This window comes from Tachypleus tridentatus, chromosome 2 (genome assembly GCF_004210375.1).
Source record: "Tachypleus tridentatus isolate NWPU-2018 chromosome 2, ASM421037v1, whole genome shotgun sequence".
Classification (NCBI taxonomy): Eukaryota; Metazoa; Arthropoda; class Merostomata; order Xiphosura; family Limulidae; genus Tachypleus; species Tachypleus tridentatus.
Genome location: NC_134826.1, coordinates 65,332,430 through 65,353,806, shown reverse-complemented (window position 1 = coordinate 65,353,806; position 21,377 = coordinate 65,332,430). Strand labels below are relative to the sequence as shown.

Genomic DNA, 21,377 nt, shown 5'->3' with positions numbered 1-21,377 from the left:
AAGTAAAAAGACAGATAGTTGAAGAACAAAACAACAAAAACACATATTATTCTATCAGGCTTCCTTTTCCCACTTGTTTTTAATACGTTTTCTGTTCCCTTGGTTGATTTATCTATATTATTTTATAAACTGTTAAAAACAACTTTCAGGAACAGCAGTAAAATAGATAACATCAGAATATGAAACACCCCTTAAGAACAAAGTTCAGTTAGTAAAACCTTTATTAACCTGAAGATGACCTAGGAAGGTGAAAACATTGTTCTCTGCTTATCAATAAAAGTGTTAATACCCATACCAGCTGTTCAGAAATACAGTAAAACCTCAATTTTATTATACTGTAATTTTCCAATTACAACATAACATTTTTTAGAAAGAAATAACTGCTATGAAAAACCACATGGAATGCGTGTGAAACATTTTTATGTAAGCCGACAAATAATTTGACAAAGCTATGCTATGGATATGATTTAAAGAAAAGTTTGTTGTTTTATTTCTTGGTAATATTGACTTGTAGAAGGTAATGCATGTACAAAGTGCAGTTTATAATTCAAATATTATGGTAAAATATACCAACACTGTCAATATTACATGTAGAAAGTTTACTCACAAGATATACTTAACTTCCTACTTGTACTGACTTAATGTTTTCTCACCTGCATTTCAAGGTTGGCTGTAGGAACAGTATTCAAGGGTTGGTCAACTAAGTGATCTACAAGTTCATAGCTGTTAGCTAAAGCCAGAGTAATCTGTGTCTGGCTACTGTAGGAAAAGCGAACCTAAAAAAATCAGAATAACATCAAGAAACTGATTACAACTGGTATGACAACTTACAACTACTAGACTGAAACCCATATAATCACACTACCAACTAAACTAAATGGTTAAACTCTAGCTATTTGCTGGTAAAGCACTTTTAAAATCAAATTCTTGCCTACTCAAATAATGAAGTACTGACTCAGAAGAGAATCTATATGTATATCTAAAGGTTATAGTTAAAGTGGACATATTGAACTACTGACAAAGAAGAAACTCTGTACATATATATCAAAAGGTTAGTTTATAAGTGGATATACTGAACAACTGACCCAGAAGAGAATCTGTATATCTAACTATACATACCATTCTCCAGCTAAGATATTTCTCCTCATAGTCTTGTCCTGGAAACAGCATTGGTAGAAGGGGCTGTCCAAACAATTCATTCACCACAGATGCTTTAGCCCAACAGTTCTGTCCAAGAATAATCAAACCCAAAGGTTGTTCAGTAATCTTCCGAACAAACTCTTCTTCCTGAGTTGAAAGTTTGACTTTAAGTAACTGACCTAAAGAAACAAGCACAGTCTATAATAGTGAATGAAAGAATGTTATAATGCTGGTTCTTAATAGTTTATTTAAAGACTACTGAATTTGTATGTCAACAATGTAAAGAATGAGTAAAAATGATTTTGGAACACAAGTAAAAGATGCCATCATTCATTTCAGTTCTAACAGCTATGTTATACAGTGATCTGGTCCAATCAGTTCTAACAGCTATGTTATACAGTGATCTGGTCCAATCAGTTCTAACAGCTATGTTATATAGTGATCTGGTCCAATCAGTTCTAACAGCTATGTTATATAGTGATCTGGTCCAATTAGTTCTACAGCTGTGTTATATAGCGATCTTGTCCAATCAGTTCTAACAGCTATGTTTATTGATTTGCACATATTTTGAGTCTTCACATTAAACAATACATTAATAATAAAGAATTTAATGTTGTGATATTAGAAACATTACTGAATTGATGATAATACTGATGTGACATGATTTAAAAATTACACTGTATTAAAACTTCTACAGAAAGTTTCTATGTTTAAATTAATAAAATGTAGTGATACATGCAAGTAGAGTTACATCTAATAGTGTAAAATGTAGTAACTACTGCAAGTACAGTTACATCTAGTAGAATGAAGTGTAATGACACATGCAAGGACAATTACATCTAGTAGTGTGATGTGTAGTGATACATGCAAGTACACATACACCTAGCAGTGTGAAGTGTAGTGACATATACAAGTACAGGTATACCTAGTAAAGTGTAGTGACACATGTAAGTACAGTTACACCTAGTAACGTGAAGTGTAGTGGCACAAGTACAGTTACACCAAGTAATGTGAAATGTAGTGAAACATGGAACTACAGTTACATCAAGTAGGATTAAATGTAGTGACACATGCCAGTATAGTCATACCCAATAATATAAAGTTTAGGAACAGATTAAATTACAGCCATACCTAATAACATAAAGTACCTGTCACACTAGGAGGTACAGCTACCCCCAGTAATATGAAGTGTAGTGATACATGCAAGCAAGGTTGTTAAACAATGCAAAAATAAAAGATGCAACATTTCAACGAAAAATTATTTTAACATTGAAAGCAGACTTTAAGACAGCTATAAACATTAAAGCCATACAACAACACGATCCAAAGCACTGCACTCATGCACCAAATGAAGATTATGGTTACAAGAAAACAACAACACAACTCATAGAACTATTTTGATGAAGGTAGACATCAAATGAGACTTCAAATTGAGAAGCTTTCACAAACAACTTAAAACTGTGTTCATGAAAAAAAGTATTGAAGAAACAGATATCACAGCAACCCCATCTCTTCCAACACACATGAAAGTCTACTAATACAACTGTATGGTGAATTTCTGGTCTTGGAGGTCCACATTCTTAAGTAGTCTAGAAGTGACCTCTGTTGTTTTTTGGCAGAAGCTCATTAAAATGTGAAGTGTTATCAAATTCAGCATAACGATTATAAGTTGCATAACACTTACAACACTGCTGTATTAAGTGTAAACAATGACTGCTTTATAAATACATAAAGATTGTAATATCTTGTACTTATTATATCTAAATCAAATACTGAACATGCCAGTAAAGTCACCATGTGTAAAATGATTCATCTAATGACACATGCCAGATACGTTACCGTCATCGATATAGTACATTGTAGCAGCAACCCGCAGATATATCTGTAGTCAAATTAGTTTCTTCATTGTAACAGTACTTCTTAAAGTACGAGATTTAAAAATAACCCAAAAGAACTGCAGACACCAAAATCTCTTTTAGGCCTAGCATAAGTTAAGCCTTTATTGAGAACGGCCTATAATCAATAAATTAACTTGATAACTTGTATAGGCTTTCGGCTTACGTTTAGGTACAGCTAAGCTCTACCAAACTTAATAATTTCAACAAATAAACAGTCTAACAAATTAACATTAAACGTTTGAAATACTTTATTAAGCTTTTAATATGTTTTTGTACAAAACTGTTTACTCACGTGTACTTACAACTGCCTTTTGTTACCGTCCGTTGGAAGTGTGCACGCATATGATTTTACAGTAAAGATACGCAGGCATGTTTTGAACAAGGCCAAAACCGATATTAGAACAGCTACAAACGCGTATTCAGTAATGTAACCATAGATAATTTGGTTCATGTATTAACATGAAAACCGCATATATACAGCGCTTATTGAAACAAGAATATTATGCCAATATCGATTTGTTAGTAAAACGTATAACGCATAAACATTCAGCTTTAACATGTGATTCATAAATCTCTTTCTCTAGGTGTTTAGATATGATACTCTGAAGGGTCAGGTTCTCTTTGTACTTCCCGTACTTATGTGGTCGTGCAGTATTTGACAGTGGTAGTTACTGCATTTTTTAATATTACTTCGACCCTTTTCAGGGCAATGTCCATGTATTGTTGTACATGTGTGGGTATTGTTTTGTCCTATCAGTAAGATGTCAAGTTTGTTGGTGGCACTTTTTAAATATTTTTGTATCATTATGCGTGTGTGTATGTGTACATTTTTATTATATATTTATTATTATTATTTATTTACTTATTATTATTTTAAACTATTTTTTTATGTTTCAAATATATATTGACCGGGGAGAGGTGTTTCGGACTAACTTCATCATGTATAGGGTACCTGTCTAGTTTGCAGAGTAATTCGTTTTCATCCAGTTTTTATCGAAGTACGTTATTGTATTATGTAGGAGTCTATCTGGTATGGTTGGTATGTTCGAATATTTGTGTATGAATTGAGATGATGTTGTTCTTGGAACTCTGTATGCTGTTTTGGATTATTTGTAGTTTGGTTTTAATTATTTTGTCACTTGCAGTTATCCATGCTGGAGCTGCGTAGTCTATTACTGGTCTAATATATGTTTTGTAAATTTTTAGTATGTTGTCTGTAGATGCTCCACTATTCTTACCAGTTAGACTCCTAGCATAGTCGATTCATAAATGTATATGTAGAAATTTCGTTTTAAATTAACAAATTTTCCCTCGTTAAGTTTTAATACACCCTATGATCGTATAGCCCGTCATTTTTGAAGGGGCAAGAACTACTATCACCACCCACCTGATGGAATACCCTAACAGTCAAATATCGCTAAATTCCTTTCTATGCTAATCAAAATTGATATCACTGAGGAAATTAATTCATGGCGTATTCACTAAACAATTATCGGTAAAAAGAAATGATATCAACAACTTTTAATATATGGAAAAGCTAGTACGTTTTGATGACACTACGTCCCAACACGGCTTTTTATGTCATGTTACTTAGCAACTAAAGTATAACCTAATATTGATAGTCTATGAACACAAAGTATAAAATAAAGTGTATAGATAATAGATAACAACTGGAAAAATATGTGTTGATTTTTTTTAGTTGGAGTCTTCGTTGATTAAAGAGGTTTGTTTGTTTTATTAAAAACGTTGGTGATATAACAAAAAATATCTTAATTCAGAAACGATTTAAGTTTGATAAAATTGAACCAGTATTTTTACTTCCATGATAAATTGTATGTGCATGGCCTTAGGCTAGGTGACTGCACACTACGTCTTTACTTTAGTCTTAGTGTACCAACACTCACTACACTTATAAGGTTTATCATCAACTTACGGTCCCCTTTCATCCCTCGTCACTAAAAAATCGTAACATGCAAACGGTAATCGAACTATTCTACTGGATAAATGCATTTTGGAGTTTACGACTCCTCCCATTTCGAGAAATAAAGCGTGACGTAACACACACTGGCTTTTATATAGGTTAGATAATTTATAAAAGATTCTCCACCTCTGTGCATACATGTACGTGTCTGGTTCAAAGTAATACAATACGAGTGGCTTGATAAAAAACCTAACTTTTTAGATTAGCTTGTAAGATCCGGAGTTTGACCATTCATAAGCCAAAGCATAAAGACCTTTATCGGAAACATAATAAAAAGACTGAGTGTGTGTACATATATATTTTATATGACTCAGGGGTCATTGTTCAAAAAGTTCTGTTTTTAAAAAATGCATAAAATTTCAAATTCCTGAATCACTTTCCATAGTTACGAAGCATGAATAATATTCTCATTAGAAATACTGGCCACTTCGTATCCCCAACAGTGGAAATAAATAAATAATAAAAATAAGACAATTTCAATAGCCGCAGCACTTGAAATTTTTTCAGCAGCAGGGTTAGAGGTTATATATATACATACATACACACACATATTTTTGTGTCCCAGCAATACCAGGCGTGAAGCACGTATGCTCGATTCAAATATATAACTCATCAGGATCTCTACCAGCCAACCCTGAAATTTAAATTATTTAAAGCATGATTAGAATAAGTTGATCCTTGGACTAACCGAAAGGAGTGACCTCCTGAGTCCAAAGCTGCAATTAGATCTCAAATCGGTTCAAGTGAACTAAAGGTCTATACTTGAAGAAAAAAAAAAAAAGAAAAGGGAACCATCAATAGCCACGGCTGTAATTAGATCTCAAAACGGTCAATAGATGGAGCTATGAGCTAAAAGTCTGTACTTTGAAAACTTGGAGCCGCTATGCCGCGGTTGAAAACTACAACAACTAAAATATCAAAAAATAAAAAACAGCCGTTCTGGACACTGTTTTGTGGCTAACAAATAATATTCAGACAATCACAGAGAAGGGTTTGTTGTTACCACTATGCACGTCAGAGGCAGAGCGTTATCGTCACGTCCGTGCTCATCAAATGTATGTTATCCTCGCTGCACGTGGCCGTGCAATTACATTAGTCCTAAAGCACACTACTAATTATTTCTTCATTTCAGAACCACAAGCATGAAAGTTCATCCACGAGGACGTCACGCAAGCATTTTATTCGAGGGGGTGGGTGCGGTTCCAAGGAACAAGCATCCACAGCGCCTGTTACATGTTAACAGTTTTAGGCAACTGTTAAATCCATGTTACAACATAAAACTTTGATAAAATTTAATCTGTAAAGTTGCACATACCAAGAAGTTGAGAGGTACAATTTGTAGATATTAAATATTACAGCCTAAGTATCACATTGTTAAAATACACACAGCCAAGATTTCCAGCGATAAACAGACAACTCGTTGATTAAAATGCATCATATACAGGATATGAAGTGATAAACAAACAGTGATATCCTATTGATTAAAATACATCATACAGCTAGGATATGAAGTGACAAACAAACAGTAATAACCTGTTGAATAAATTTCATCATACAGTTAGGATATGAAGTGATAAACAGACAAAGAGTAATTACCTGTTGATTAAAATACATCATACAACTAGGATATGAACTGTGAAAAGCTAGATAGACAAAAATAAGTAACCCTCTGTACAGCCACATACAAGGACGGTGTTGTTTTTTAAGCTGCTCGTTATAAAACGTCTACAATAACGAAAATTTTCTTACTCTCTTTACGTGTTCGTTTCATATATCAGAAACGGTCAGAGTTGGAAACAACACCAATATATTATTTTCACTTGTTGACCGGCGAGTTCATAATTACATTGTTTTCTTGTTGATGTATTACACAAGTTTTGATACATTGTTCTGTGTTCTGACACTATACATGAATTAACATAAGTACAGAGCTTTTCAAATGACCCTAATGAGACGGTCAGGCGCGGCTCAAAGTCTACCCCTAAAGAAAGCCATCACGGTGCCAACGACCCCAAGCAACGATTTATTTGACTGATCTTAAAAAAAATATATATCGGTGTTTTCCCCATACTCCCATAAGTCGGTTGGTTGTTTTTGGTCAAATACTAGCTTCTTTGTTTGTTTTATAAAGTCCCGAGACTTTTTTCCAGTAACTGACCGATATGCTAGAGGGTCAAGTTCCGAGAACAAAACGTTTTTCTTTTATTAACAAGAAGTATTTTGGACTGTCCAACATACATTAGAAGAGGGTCGAGTCGTAAGACCCACGTGGGAAGCAGAGAGCAATAAATAATGTGAAATGTTCTATAAATGCCGAGAAGTGTATTCTATAAGCTTCGAGAAATTTCGGTAATGATACAGGGATATAAATTAATTCCCAATATTCGATTAGAGAAACCCTAACATTTGGTAGTAAATGTTGTTAACTAGTTGCCTTCCATCTATAATCTGTCATTTAAAAATTAGGGATGTTTGACATAAACAGTCCTCGTGTTACATTGCACGAATTTCTAAACTCAAGATACTTGTATTGGTTATCCCTGTATAATTACAACTTTTTATTTGAGTGCCAATTATTACTTTTTACCCATTTTTGGTAATCACTGTAAAATTAACATTTTTTCTGGTGTTTCTGGAAAAATTCCCAGACGAGCAGACGCACTACAACACGTGTCACCATATGCATCTTTAAGTCCATTCATTTGATAGCTGTGTTATGTCCTAGACGTAGTAAACTATATCCAATCTATAAAATTAGCACTTCGCTCTTTTTACACACAAATAAAAAAACTAGTTCTTCCACGTGCTCAACTATAAGTGACGCCATCTAAGTTCTCTATTCCATCACGTCTTTGTACAATGTACACTCCTTGTCAATTAATTTAATTTTTTTCTATTTTTTTAGCTTCCAAGTTTGTACTTGGGTGTTTTTTTGTCTTTTTTTCAAGGAAGTTCCATATTACTGACAGTATCTGCGATGGTTACACACCGTACGCGGCCCGGCATGGCTAGGTGGGTTAAGGCGTTCGACTCGTAATCTGCGGGTCGCGGGTTAGCAACCCCGTCGCACCAATCATGCTTGACTTTTAAACCGTGGGGCGTTATTATGTTACGGTCAATCCCACTATTCGTTGGTAAAAGAATAGCCCAAGAATTGGCGGTGGGTGGTGATGACTAGCTGTCTTCCCTCTAGTCTTACACTGCTAAATTAGGGACATGTAGCTTTGCGTGAAATTAAAAAAACAAACAAACAAACACACCGTACACTGTTAGCCTTCAAAATATATCAATCATGGTTACACACCGTACACTGTTAGTTTCAAAAAACGTATCAGCTATAATTATGTCTGTTATTATAACAAACTACATTCCTGTAAAAGCATTTTCGTGAACGAGACTAGTTTTTTTCTGTGGAGATGTATATTCATATACTTTAATTATTGTGTTTGCGTCTGTATATCAATATTATAGTTATTATACATAATGAAGCAGAGTACAAAAGGGAAGACCGTTGTTAGATGTGTGCGTTTAAAGTATTACTCTTGTAATAACCTTATTATGTAAACAAAAAGAACCAAAAAAAACGAAGTTTTTGAAATATATAAACGTTTGTGTTGTATTAAGAAATCTACGCTAAGAGTTCGGTGAACAAAAAGCAATAACCAATATTCACAATTACCAAACAAGAGCACGTAAGTAAATCCATACACCCCTCTGGCTTTACACAGTTTTAAAATCAGAGATTTTATACAACAAATCCTTAAAGATTAAAACCCCTATAACTGGGTTGATTTTTGACTACTAACAAGTTTTTAAAAAGATCGTTTTTTCTTAATATGTATCTTATGTTCTGCTTTCCAGTGAAATATAACACAAAAATACGCTTTATATACATATATTACTTTTCCACAGAAATGAAACTACACAATTATTCATGTCAGCTGAGAGTAGAGACAGGGCTGTTGAAACCTATCTGATTGGCAGATATCCTTTGCCTTCCACCAGGGTAAAGTTCCTGTTTTCAAACGTGGTTTTGATCGAATATCTCAGATAAAACACTACTAATCAGAAAATTATTCCGTCAGCGTACTAACCAGAACAATAATCTGTCAGTGTAATAATCAGAACAGTAACCTGCGAGTAGTAACTAGAACTGTAGCATGTCAGTGTACTAACCACAACGCTATTCAGTTTGTGTAGTAACTAGAATAGTAATTTGTCAGTACAGTTGATTGGTTGTTTAGCGTTTACTGGCGCAACGCAACTGGGTTATATGCACCAAACAACCTGCAAAAAGGTAAAAAAAAGTAAAATCATTAAACTATGTAAAAAATGTATCATGCTACAACTAAACATGGTCCAATTTTCAAATTAAAATCGTAAAAGGGTTAAAAAGATCAAATGCCCTTAAACCTTTAAAAACACAAATGAGGTGGACAGCGTCATCATCGTCAATGACACTGTCCTACGTCAAGGGTGAATCCAAGGTAAAAATATGTTTGAAATGATGCCGTCGCCCTAGATCGTAACGACGACACGACTCATTAGTGCGTTGGTACCAGATAAACGAAAGCAATGAGTTAAAAACTGACCAATGTGTGGCCTAGCCAGGACAACTTCCGATCCAACCTTACGGTAACAAAACGACCAAAGAGTAATTGAAGGTTTGAGCTGGAAAAACTTGTTATTGCATTGCTCACTGTCAACTAGCGCGGAGCTGAGCCTTGAATACAGAACCGTATGTCCATGTATGGGACAGACACGGCAGTGATAGTACTAGAGCAGGCTAACTTAGCTGCGACGTGGGTGAGCTTGTTCGCGCGAGTACCGACGTGGTCAGGTACGCATTAAAAATGAATAGAAAAAGATGATAGAGAGAAATGGGCCAGTCTGTTTTGAATATCGACGAGAACAGGGTGAGAACTAACGTGAAGCGATTCCAGGGCTAACAGAGAGCTAAGCGAGTTATTATAAATTGTACAGTTCGTGTACTACATAGCTTCTATGTGATCCAGGGCAAGAGAAATGGCATACAATTCGGTAGCGAACACAAAAACTGCAGAGGATTCTGTATGCAAAAACCGAATCAAAACAAACCATGGCAGCGCCTAGAGAGTCACCTGATTTTGAACTGTCCATATAAATGGAAATGTAAGGATGGTTCAAAAGACGTTTGGTAAATAGAAGGTGATAATTCAAATCAGGAGTATCTGCCTTTATCAGATGACTCAAAGAAAGGTCACATTTGGGGATGGTTATTAGCCATGGTGAGGTGGGCTGACCAGTGGATACAGCTGTGTTATCCAAGGACAGACCCAAATCATTCAACTGCACCTGGATACAAAGGCCAAAAAGGAACAATGACAGACCATTTATTCTGAAAAAGCATGGCCCATTAAGGATGGAAAACACAACCCCACATGGAATGCTGTGGTAATGATCAAAGTTTTGAAGCATACAGTAAAGACAGTTGCAAATGGCAAAGGTGTAGAGGAGGTTCTTGAAACTCAGTGTACAAACTCTAGACTGGAGAAGTGAGGAAAGCCCCTGTGCAGAGCCAAAACCCTTGATGGTGAACAGAGTCCAACATTTTCAAAGCTGAGATCCTGGCAGAGCCATAGACATGAAACCCATAGGAAAATTTTGATCAAATAAAGGCATAATAGATTTTTAGCATAGAACATCAATCTACTCTCCCAAGAGGTAGAAGAGAGGACATGGAGAATGTTCAGTGCCCTTGTACACTTGACATGTAGCTGCTTGATGTGTGGAATGAAGGTCAGCTTACTACCAAAGATAAGTCCCAAGAACATTGCCTTAGGGACCATGGGAAGTACAATTTCTCAAAGATAGAGTTAGGGATATGGGTAAATAGCCCCTTGGCTGCAGAAGTGCATGTAAATGGTTTTGGAATGAGAAAAGGTAAAATCATTTTCTGTGGTCCACTTCAGTAAGCAATTGAGGGCAGTCTGTAACTGCCATTCAATAAGATTCATGCTTGATGACTGATACAAAATGTGAAAGTCATCAACATAGAGACTTGTGAAATTATTCAAAGACCATTTTTGAGCTTGCCATGTGTCAGGTAGGATTCCACCAATGACAAGAATACTGTGGGAAACATGTCGAGGTTTTAGGAATACACTGAGCAGCTGCCTGGACAATACAATCAGTCACTGCTGCCATACAGTCATCTATCAATGGATTACAGGTGATGGCAGGATCAAGTTATGAGAGAGCAGTGAAAATGAGTCTGTCCAACTACCATCAAGGCATGCGGGTCGGGTGGCATCGACTAAGGCTAGTCTCTCTCAAAATGATAGGAAAGTGATCACTGCCTTGTGGGTTACTGTCAATCCTCCAATAAAAGTAAGAGAAAAGTGAAGGGGGGACAGATAAAAATATCAATAGCAGTAAAAAACAGACTAGGTGCATGAAAATAAGTATAAGAACTAGTATTAAAGAGAGATAGGTTGTGGTCCAAGAGTATATGGTTTATGGAACGACCCCTCCCATCAGTATCAGCACCACCCCAGAGGGAATTATGTCCATTAAAATCGTCCAGGATTAAAAAGGGAGATGGTAACTGCTCAAAGAGGGCATCAAGGTGTGACTGATCCTAGATCTCTTCAGGAGTTGGGTAGAGAGAATAAACAGTGATGGTATGACCGAAGGAAACATAGATGGCTACAACCTCCAAGGGTGTATCAAGTGGTAAAGACAAGGTGGGTACATGATGATCAACCTGCAGTGCCACCCCTTCATGCATTCATCTATCACACAACCTGTCATTTCTGTACAAAGAAAACTGCTGAAGGATGATTGCATCAGCAGGTTTTAGAAATGATTCCTGTAAGGAAAAACACGAGATGGTAAGAATCAATCAAATCAGAGACACATCGTCCACAACATCCATTGAGAATGTCCAACACTGGTACTTTGTTGACCCTAGCCCAAGTGGACCAGTCGAATGACCTTGGGGGCACCCCAAGGCTACCTGTTTACAGAAATTCAAGGCCAAAATAGTATATTGAAGTTGGACCCTCAACCACCAGGATCCTCTCCTCCCCTTCACAGATAGTCACACACTGTAAACACCTGGATGGATGTTTAGATCCAGAAGAGGTAAATTGAAAGTACAGAATTTTCTCTGGTCAGTGTAGTAACCAAAACAGAATTCCATCAATGTACTAACCAGAACACTAATGAGTCACTGTAATAATCAGAAGACTAGTCTGTCATTGTACTAACCACAACAGTAGTCTGTCAGCATCTGATATTAGAGACAAGCAACATGTTAAGCTGTGATATTAGAAACAATGTGCCGAGTTCTTCCATAAGAAACAGGCAATGTGTTAAGCTGGGATATTAGAAACAAGCAATGCGCTAATCTACAATATAAAAAACAAACAATGTGTTGTGACATAAGAAACAGGTAATGTGTTGAGCTGTGACATTAGAAAGAAGTAATGTGTTTGTTAGGCTGTAACATTAAAAACAAGTAATTGAGCTGCGACATTAGAACAAGTAGTAAATGGGTAATGTGTTTGTTGAGCTGTGACATTAGAACCAGCCACTTTTCCATAACTTTAGAAATGGTAAAGGAAACAAAGTCCTGTTAAGTATTAGTTTAGAAGATTTTTTCTTTAAAAATACTCTTATGTCATAATCTGATTATACTCAGATTCCCTATGTTTTTTATATAAACAAAATATACTTAATATGAAATAGTTCAGGGGAAAAATGAGACAAATTAATCACATTAATCATAGAATTTACCAAATATTTTATCACTTGAATGACAGTTAGAAAAAACAGTAATACTTGAAGGAGGTAATGTAGTTATAATCTCAAACTCTTAAATTAAATGTATTATATTTTTATTGGATTGAAAAATTATCAACCATATACTATCTAGTGCATTGCTCCTGATTCCTATTACCTGGACAACTGAAAGATGACATTATTGTATTTTAATGTTTCTTTTTTGATAGTTGAAGTTAAGTGTTGTTATTCATTGTAGTTTCCAAGTAATTACTTTGAAATATTTACAATAACACAAGATAGCTTAGCACACAGACTTGATTATGATTATACTGCTATTCTTAGACTTAATGGGACAACCATTATTTGTAGTAGCACTACAATTCCACTAGTAGGAATGTAACAAAAAAGCTTAAATGTTATTGTAACACTGCTTCACTTTGACAAACTTTAGGTTTTAGTTTATAAAATTAAATGACACTTTACTACTAAAGGTTAGAGTCGTTATTAAGATTAGTTCAAAATGTAAATAGTATCAATTTACAGAAATATCCTGAAAAGTACTGTCACAACTCACACAATTCACTAGTACTAATAGTACTGCTTGTATATTGTAGTGTCCTAGACTAATCATACTGAATAAATTTTTAGTTAACATGTTAAATTGCTAAATTAAAGTAAATATTAAAATTTACAATTTATTGTCTTTCTTAGTTTTTAATATGTGCAAAAATTGCAGCTAAAGTACTATCAAACTCACTATTATCGAGATATCCAGTCTTTTCTATTTCTTCAAGAGATTTTCTCGTTTCTTTCAACAAATATTTCAAATATTTACAGTGTTTGTTGAACTTACTAAACTCATGTGGAAGGCTCGCTGCCATATTCCCACCACTCTAGCCTTCGACCCCTTCAGAGTTCAACTTGCATTTGATATTAATCTGCCACAGCTGAGTTACTTTCCAACCTTGTATCTGAAGAATATATTTAGGGAATCCCATATTGCCACCTACCGTTAAAATTATCAGTTGCGTAAGACGACTGGTACGGGTGTTAAAACTTTAATTAAAGTTAAGTTTTAATACCCGTACCAGTCGTCTTGAGAATACAAGAAGGTTTTTCGTCGTCATTTATAAGTTACTTAATAAGTTAATTTGAACTGATGAATATTATACTTACTTATCTGCTATGTTTTCTCTGAATAATGTATATAAAAGAATACTTCTTATAGTTGATAAAAAGGAAGAAGAAATCATAAATAACTGTATTAACTTTAGATGTGAACACATTTCATTTAACATTATTTATTACGATTTCTTTTTTACGTTCGCGCAAAGCTACATGAGGGCTATCTGCGCTTGTCGTCCCTAATTTAGCAGTGTAAGACTAGAGGGAAGGCAGCTAGTCATCACCACCCACCGCCAACTCTTGGACTACTCTTTTACCAACGAATAGTGGGATTGGTCGAAACATTATAACGCCCAAACGGCTGAAAAAACGAGCATGTTTGGTGTGAGAGGGATTCGAACCCGCGACCATCGAATTACGAGTCGAGTGCCTTAACCACCTGGCCATGCCGGGCTATTTATTACGAGAACATGTGGAAATGCTACTGCAAAGTTGATAAAAGATCTGAAATGTTGGCGAGAAAAATTTTATATTATTGCAGTTCAATATTCCGCATATGAAATTAATTCCATCTACAAAGCAATTTCAAAATAAATGTAAAATTAATTTTACTATCTATCAAACACTACGGTAATCTGAATGTTTCTTGCTATTATTTTGTGCAAAGTTATTTACATTGTTACAAAAACTGTATTATTAAAAATTCTGCCTTGAAATTTTATCTTTATTAAAATTAAAAAACAAAACAAAAACGGTGACTGTTTGAATCTCACAAACCACAGGTTGCAAGTCTAGCACTCTGACCACCAAATATGGTTAGAGGATTCCAAATAACATATAATTCAATTAAAAATGCTATCAATATTGCAATTAATTATGATGTTTACTGCTGGGGCCCTTCACGTATCTTATAAAAGTGTGTGATTTTACTCAAATTATTCTTGTCAGTTTTTTCTACTGAGTGTTGTAACAAGCAGTATTCTGTAATGTATAAAAGCCATTGGTTAAAGCAAAATACAAATGAACTAGTGTTTTCGAAATATTTGTGGTTTATGCTAAATTTGTATTCCATAATTTCTTATAAGCAGGGACAACGGTAAGCCTATGAATTGAAAACATTGAGATTCGGGATTCGATTCCTGTGGAAAACACAGTCAGATGACCCAATGTGGCTTTGATATAAAACAAGATAAGCAGACTTAGCAAACTTTTAAATGCCTTGTGCTTTCTGATACGTCAGAGGTCACACGTGTACAACTGATTAGCAGTCTTAGGTTGTAAATCCAAGGATTAACGGTTCGTGATCCACTACTAAAAATGTGTATTCAATCTAATAAAATTAGTTATATATATAGTTGGAAGCGAGTGCCGTTGGCTTTCTTTAAATGTATCAGTTGACAAGTAGAAACGGATATAAATAAGCAGCTAGGCCTTGTGTAACTTTGAGCAAAATTTTGAAACAAACAGATGAAAGTGATATTTCAGTAACAAGGCAACTTTACATTAATATGAAAAAAATTACTTAGTGGTAAACATGTTAGCTTTTTTTGGTATTTTGAATAAAAATCTACTAATTTGATTGACGCAAGCGTAATGCACGCAGTAAAATGTGTAACTCGACACACTAGTGGGAAAACCGGGAATAACCGGATAAAACGGGAAACCTAAGTCCAACTTGGTCCTCTGTTTACTAATATTATAAGACATTGTGGTGCAATCGTGCCAGATAATAAAATAAAACGCAGTATATATATAGCAGAAGAACATGTTTGAATCTCTTAAAATTCTAAAAATTTTGTTTTGTTTTCATCTTTTGTATACAAAGTCAAACAACGATGTATCAAGAAGTCAATTTGTCAGGAAGACTCTGAGAAGATAAAGACTGAACATAATATTTTTAGCACACATATGTAAGAACAGTTACCGTTAGATGACAATTAATTAAATGGCATATGTTATTATTAATGCTAAATGTCATATGCACAACCAAAGTGTTGTTTGGTTGTTGTTAAAAGCAAAGCTTCACAACAGGCTATCTGTGCTCTACTCACCACGGGTATCGAAAACAGATATTCATTGTCGTAAGCCTGCAGATATACCGCTGAGCCCCTAGTAGGGGACTCAAATTCTAAAAAAGAGTAAACTGAAGCAATATCAAATTCCACGTTAAAACACAAAAGACTGGGACCTTTAATTCATTGTTTAACATTTACCTTTATTATGCCTTTAATGGTATGTTTATTACTTAAGAGTTAACAGACTGAAAGCAAATGTTGTTTTTTCTTAGAACATTTGCTAACCTTCTACATGACATAATTTCACACACTTAATGGGTTTTAAAATGGAGTATTTTGATACTCCTGGAAGTAAAAACCGAAACACACCTTATTTACAGTGTAATATATTTTGTAGTTTAAGACTTGTGATGCTATAGCATCCAGAAAAGCAGTTTAATTTGGCTTATGTCCACTGGGAACTGAGAATCGTGGACTGTATAAGACGGCAACACGTCCATCATCTAATGTCATGTTAGTTTTCTCCTGGAGGTGGTGACCCCAATATGATCATTGTTGTACTGATGATATTGGACGAACTATTTACTAACTCTACATAGTTAAAGCTTTATTGATAACAATGGACGGTTTTATCTAATACTACACGAGTGTTGCTTTACTCAATGTTTACTTCTGGTACAATACAACTATAGTTTTATTGATGGTTACCTCCTGATACTATACAACTATTGTGTTAATTATGATACCTCCATGTACAATACAACTACTATTTCACTGATGATTAGATCCTGGTACTACGCAGCTATTGTTTTATCGACCCATACAACTGTTGTATTATTGATGGTTACCTCCCGATAGTGTAAACGTTATTTTTTTTTTCGCTTATTTGGTAGAAGAAAGGGTTCGTCTTTGGACACCAAGTCTTTCTCACTGTCCTATCTTTGTCTGTAACATTAGAACAAATCTCCAAATTTGATAGACTTTTAAATATTTATGGATAAAAGAGCAGAAGAAGCGCGTGAATTGGACCAATCGATTATTCCAACACAAGAGTTTTGAAATTATACCTTGTAGGATAATGATTTAAAATTTCTACATCATGTCTTTTGAGACCATGAAACGAAACATATTTTAAAATATGTAGAGTGAAATACACGAGATTATAAATAAAAGAAACAAGAGTGAACTTTGAATAATTTGTAGAAGTTTAAGTACTTAATGTTTGTCTTTACGTCTACATTAAGAACACAATTTTTACAACAAACTAATTAATATCACTCACTTCAAGACTGCTGTATTTAACAAAATGAAGTTAAGATATAGAAACAGTAAAGTATACAGAAGCTATGGTGTTTCCGTATAGATAATGATGTTTGATATTGTTACAGTATACATATTGATGTTGGATATTGTTACTCTATATATACCGACGTTGAATACTGTTACAATGTAGATATTGATGTTGGATATTCTTACAGTGTAGATATTGACGTTTCGTACTGTTAAGCTCTAGATACTGATGTTTCATACTGTTAAGCTCTAGATACTGATGTTTCGTACTGTTAAGCTCTAGATACTGATGTTTCATACTGTTAAGCTCTAGATACTGATGTTTCATACTGTTATAGTATAGATATTGACGTTGGATAATGTAACACTACAGATATTGATGTTTGATATAGTAACAGTGTAGATTTAGATTTTTGATACTGTTACGGTATAAATATTCATGTTGGATACTCTCACAGCATTGATGTTAAAGTTTCATACGGTTACTGTATAGATATTAATGTTGGATACCATAACAGTATACATATAGATGTTCGATACTCTTACACTATACATATTGACGTTGGTACTGTAACACCCTAGATATTCATTTTGGATACTGTTACAGTACAGATATGACGGTTCTTTCTGTTACACTATATATATATATATATATATATATTGATGTTGGATACCGTCACAGCACAGATATTAACGTTTGATACTGTTACTCTACAGATATTGATGTTGGATACTATTTCAATATAGCTATCGCTGTTTGACACTGTTACCTATAGATATTGAAGTTTGATACTGTTACAGCATAGATATTGATGTTCGATACTGTTATAGTATACATATTAATGTTAGATGATATTACAGTATAGATATTGATGTTGGGTACTATAACAGTATAAATATATAATGTTTGATACTGTTTCTGTATAGATATTGATGTTGGATACTAATCCGTACGTGTTCTTTCATTAGTGAAGAGATTTTAGATTTCAGTAGATCATAACTAGTCTGTACATTTTCCTTCATTAGTAAAAACGTTTTAGACTTCAGTAGATCATAATCAGTTTGAACTTGTTCTTTCATTAGTAAAAACGTTTTAGACTTCAGTAGATCGTAATAAGTTTGTACTTGTTCTTTCATTAGTAAAGAGGTTTTAGACTTTAGTCGATCATAACTAGTCTGTACATGTTATTTCTTTACCTGAGTAACTTAATATATTTCCTTAAATTTCTATTTGTGTTTTTAAACACCAGTGTCAAAGCTAATTCTTTTTTTCTCGTTTTAAACTTCTTTGACTTAATTATTTGTGTACTTTATTCACGACTGCATACTTGAATTAAATAGACTTTTATTTGTAACTGGATTTAATGTCAAACTCCAAACTTGTTAGCCTTTACTGTCTCCTGGTAAATTTGTAATAAGGATAAATAATGGCATTAAGGATGAGTTATATATATGGATTATTATTATCATTGAACATAGAAATGTAAATTTGTTATAAAGTTTTCCAGAGGGCTACTTGTACATAATCATTCCAACTTGTTGCATTAATAGACTAGAGTGATCTAAGGTATAATTATAACCTGTTCGACACTGTAGGTCAGTTGTAATTATATTTCTATAAATATCGATTTGTTATTGATTTCTTTCAGTTTTCTCGGTGATGATCTGGCACGGGGAGAAGTCATTGTGGAGACTATCAAGGATTCCTTATGGGACTGGTGAGAAGAACCGTATGAGATTTAGTTGACTCCAAAGATGATTGAGTTGTTTGATGTCAGAATTTTACGAAATAACACTTACCAATGTGAATACAAAAGAAAGAGATATATACATTAGCGTATAGCCCGTCAAAACTGACGGGGCAAGCATTACCACCCCGACCCCATAGTACACCAAAACGTCACATTTCATACATAACTGAAATAACTAAACATTTTTAGAAAATCAAGTCTGATCAACAGCATTGTAGAAAAAGTAGTCAAGAAGTCAAATGTTAGTAAATTATTTTGTGATTCAATCACCATTAAGATCTTTCATGACACGCTTGTTGGTATTTTTCTTAATAAAGTATAAACTAAGTATTAAGTATTTTAACAAACTATGATGTAATTTGATTTTATTGTTCCTGAAAATGTTTCTAAAAGCTTTATTTTGTGAAGTTGGTACTTTAGTTAAGTATGTAGTCCAGCAACAAACAGGTTATTCCATGAGGATAAGATCTGGACTTAGTGGCAGCTATTCAATTCACTGAAGAACGTCTGAACGTTTATTTTTTTACCAAATAAACTTAACATTTCTTCGAAGATTGTTATAGACTCATTGTTAGCTTGAAGTTCATCATGTTGTATCCCCTGGAAATTAGTTGTTCGGGATGAACAACAGTATATAAAGTATATAAAGATTTTGAATTCCAAACAATTATAAAGCGTATTGCATCCTGTACTGTTGACATAAGACACTCTTTCTGGAATATTTCATTGACTCTTTGGCGAATATATACACAATGGTAGGAACCTAATATACATTTGTCTGTCCAAAAGCATCCATTCCGTTGTTCCAAACACTAAACGTTATTTCGTAATAATAGAGTCTGTTTGCACAATAAAGACGCCCTTGCTCTTAACGTTCTCTACTATACTTTTTGACACTTTACCAATAGGTGGCTTATTAACACTCCTACGAAAAGACGTTTCTAGTCCTGATTTCTCCAAGCCCGTTCCCCTGGCTGTGGTTTCGCTAGATAGTAGATAGGGACAGTGGGAATCTCGTTAATCCATTCATTAATGGATTTAAATGGCAATTTCATTTAAATACAAAATTATTAGTCTAATATTAATAACCTTTCAAGTTGCTCTGGGGCCTATTAGGACCCACTTTTCGTAGGAGTGTTAACGTCATCAACAAGGTTTCTCACGGTTTCCTTCAATTTACAAGGAAATTAACTTTTAGGTGTAAAACATCTTTTTCTCTTTTTTGATCCCTCTCTTCATTTGATGCTAAAGGATTGAGGTTCCTTGTATCTGTTCACTTTGTACACCACAATACTTGGCGAACAAGCGAAATCTTTTGTAAATTTTAAACAATTTAGAATCATGTAAATATTTTAATCCGCTTTTGTGCGTGTGTGTGTGTTTTATTTTAATGTCACGATGGAGAATCGAAACTGCAACTCCCATGTTGCTAGCCGAGCGCCCACTACTCACCATGGCCATGTCGGGGGATATTTTACTCTCTCTTAGGATGTTAATTCTCTCTATTTGGCATTTAATAACAATATTTCAAGGTATTAACTGCACTGGATTATTTTAAGAAAACAGTTATCACTTGCATGTCTACACAAAAAACTTAAGATATTAAAATCTGAAACTTTTTGCCAGTGATGACTGACGCAAAATTACAGTAAACCAAGAATATGAATGTTGCACCAAATTGAAATTAGATTAGACAATTTAAACAAGTTTAAATATTATGCTGCTGTTAATTATTTTATGTTAATTGAATATAGGATATATTAAAGGTGTTGATATAAATAAGGATATCAGCACTTTCCTATTTAGATTCTACTTCCATCACTTTAAATTAGAATAGTTTGATTTGAATGGTAGAAAGACCCAGATCTACAGAAAAAATAAGGTTTTCTGTTAGAAATGTATAGCTCTGTATATTCCTTGAAAGTTAGTATTAAATGATGAACCAAACTATATTTCGAAACAATAAAACAGACAGTCTGATAGGAGTATAGCTAACTTGTAGCTCCTTACTTTCTTTAATTTCAGACTCGACATGAGGTATTCTCTCAGGTAGAATGTGTTGGTGACTAACAAGGTTGTCAAAATCATTGTTCAAATTTCATCTTACTGCAGCTAAAGTTCAGAGATCCATCCCGAAAGAATTAAATAATTTCATGATAGGGTCAGTCTTTAGATAAAAACAGTAAAGATGGAGAATTCGACCATCTGTTTAAAACAAAAACCCGATCATAATCGTTCTTTGGTAGATAAGTTTTGATCTCTTTTATTTTGTTTGTTGGTTTTAGCACAAAGCAACACAATAAGTTTTCTGTATTATTTATGACAGAAGGAAGTGTTGCAGTAAAAACCATCATTAGACTTTCATACAAATGCTCTTTATGATTATTACTATTAAACGTATAATTGTATA

The 21,377-nt window shown here is 34.1% G+C and overlaps 2 protein-coding genes across 10 annotated transcripts in view; both read right to left on the bottom strand.

Moving 5' to 3' along the window:
* The window catches only part of LOC143244033 (dual serine/threonine and tyrosine protein kinase-like), a 34,941-nt gene extending 21,162 nt beyond the window's left edge, over positions 1-13,779 (bottom strand). The window contains exons 1-3 of one of the 5 annotated variants that reach the window (XM_076488000.1): positions 13,544-13,779; positions 1,120-1,319; positions 654-776 (exon numbers count right to left, since the gene is read on the bottom strand). In XM_076488000.1, the coding sequence (XP_076344115.1) occupies positions 654-776; positions 1,120-1,319; positions 13,544-13,667 (447 nt within the window). In that variant the 5' untranslated portion in view covers positions 13,668-13,779. Of the gene's footprint in view, positions 1-653; positions 777-1,119; positions 1,320-3,330; positions 3,643-13,543 lie in introns of those variants that run through there. The other 4 variants (XM_076488002.1, XM_076488005.1, XM_076488003.1 and 1 more) reach the window with 4 other exon arrangements.
* Positions 1-21,377, bottom strand: part of LOC143244042 (exocyst complex component 6-like) — a 285,728-nt gene that overhangs the window by 222,697 nt on the left and 41,654 nt on the right. The gene's annotated exons all lie outside the window — the stretch shown is intronic.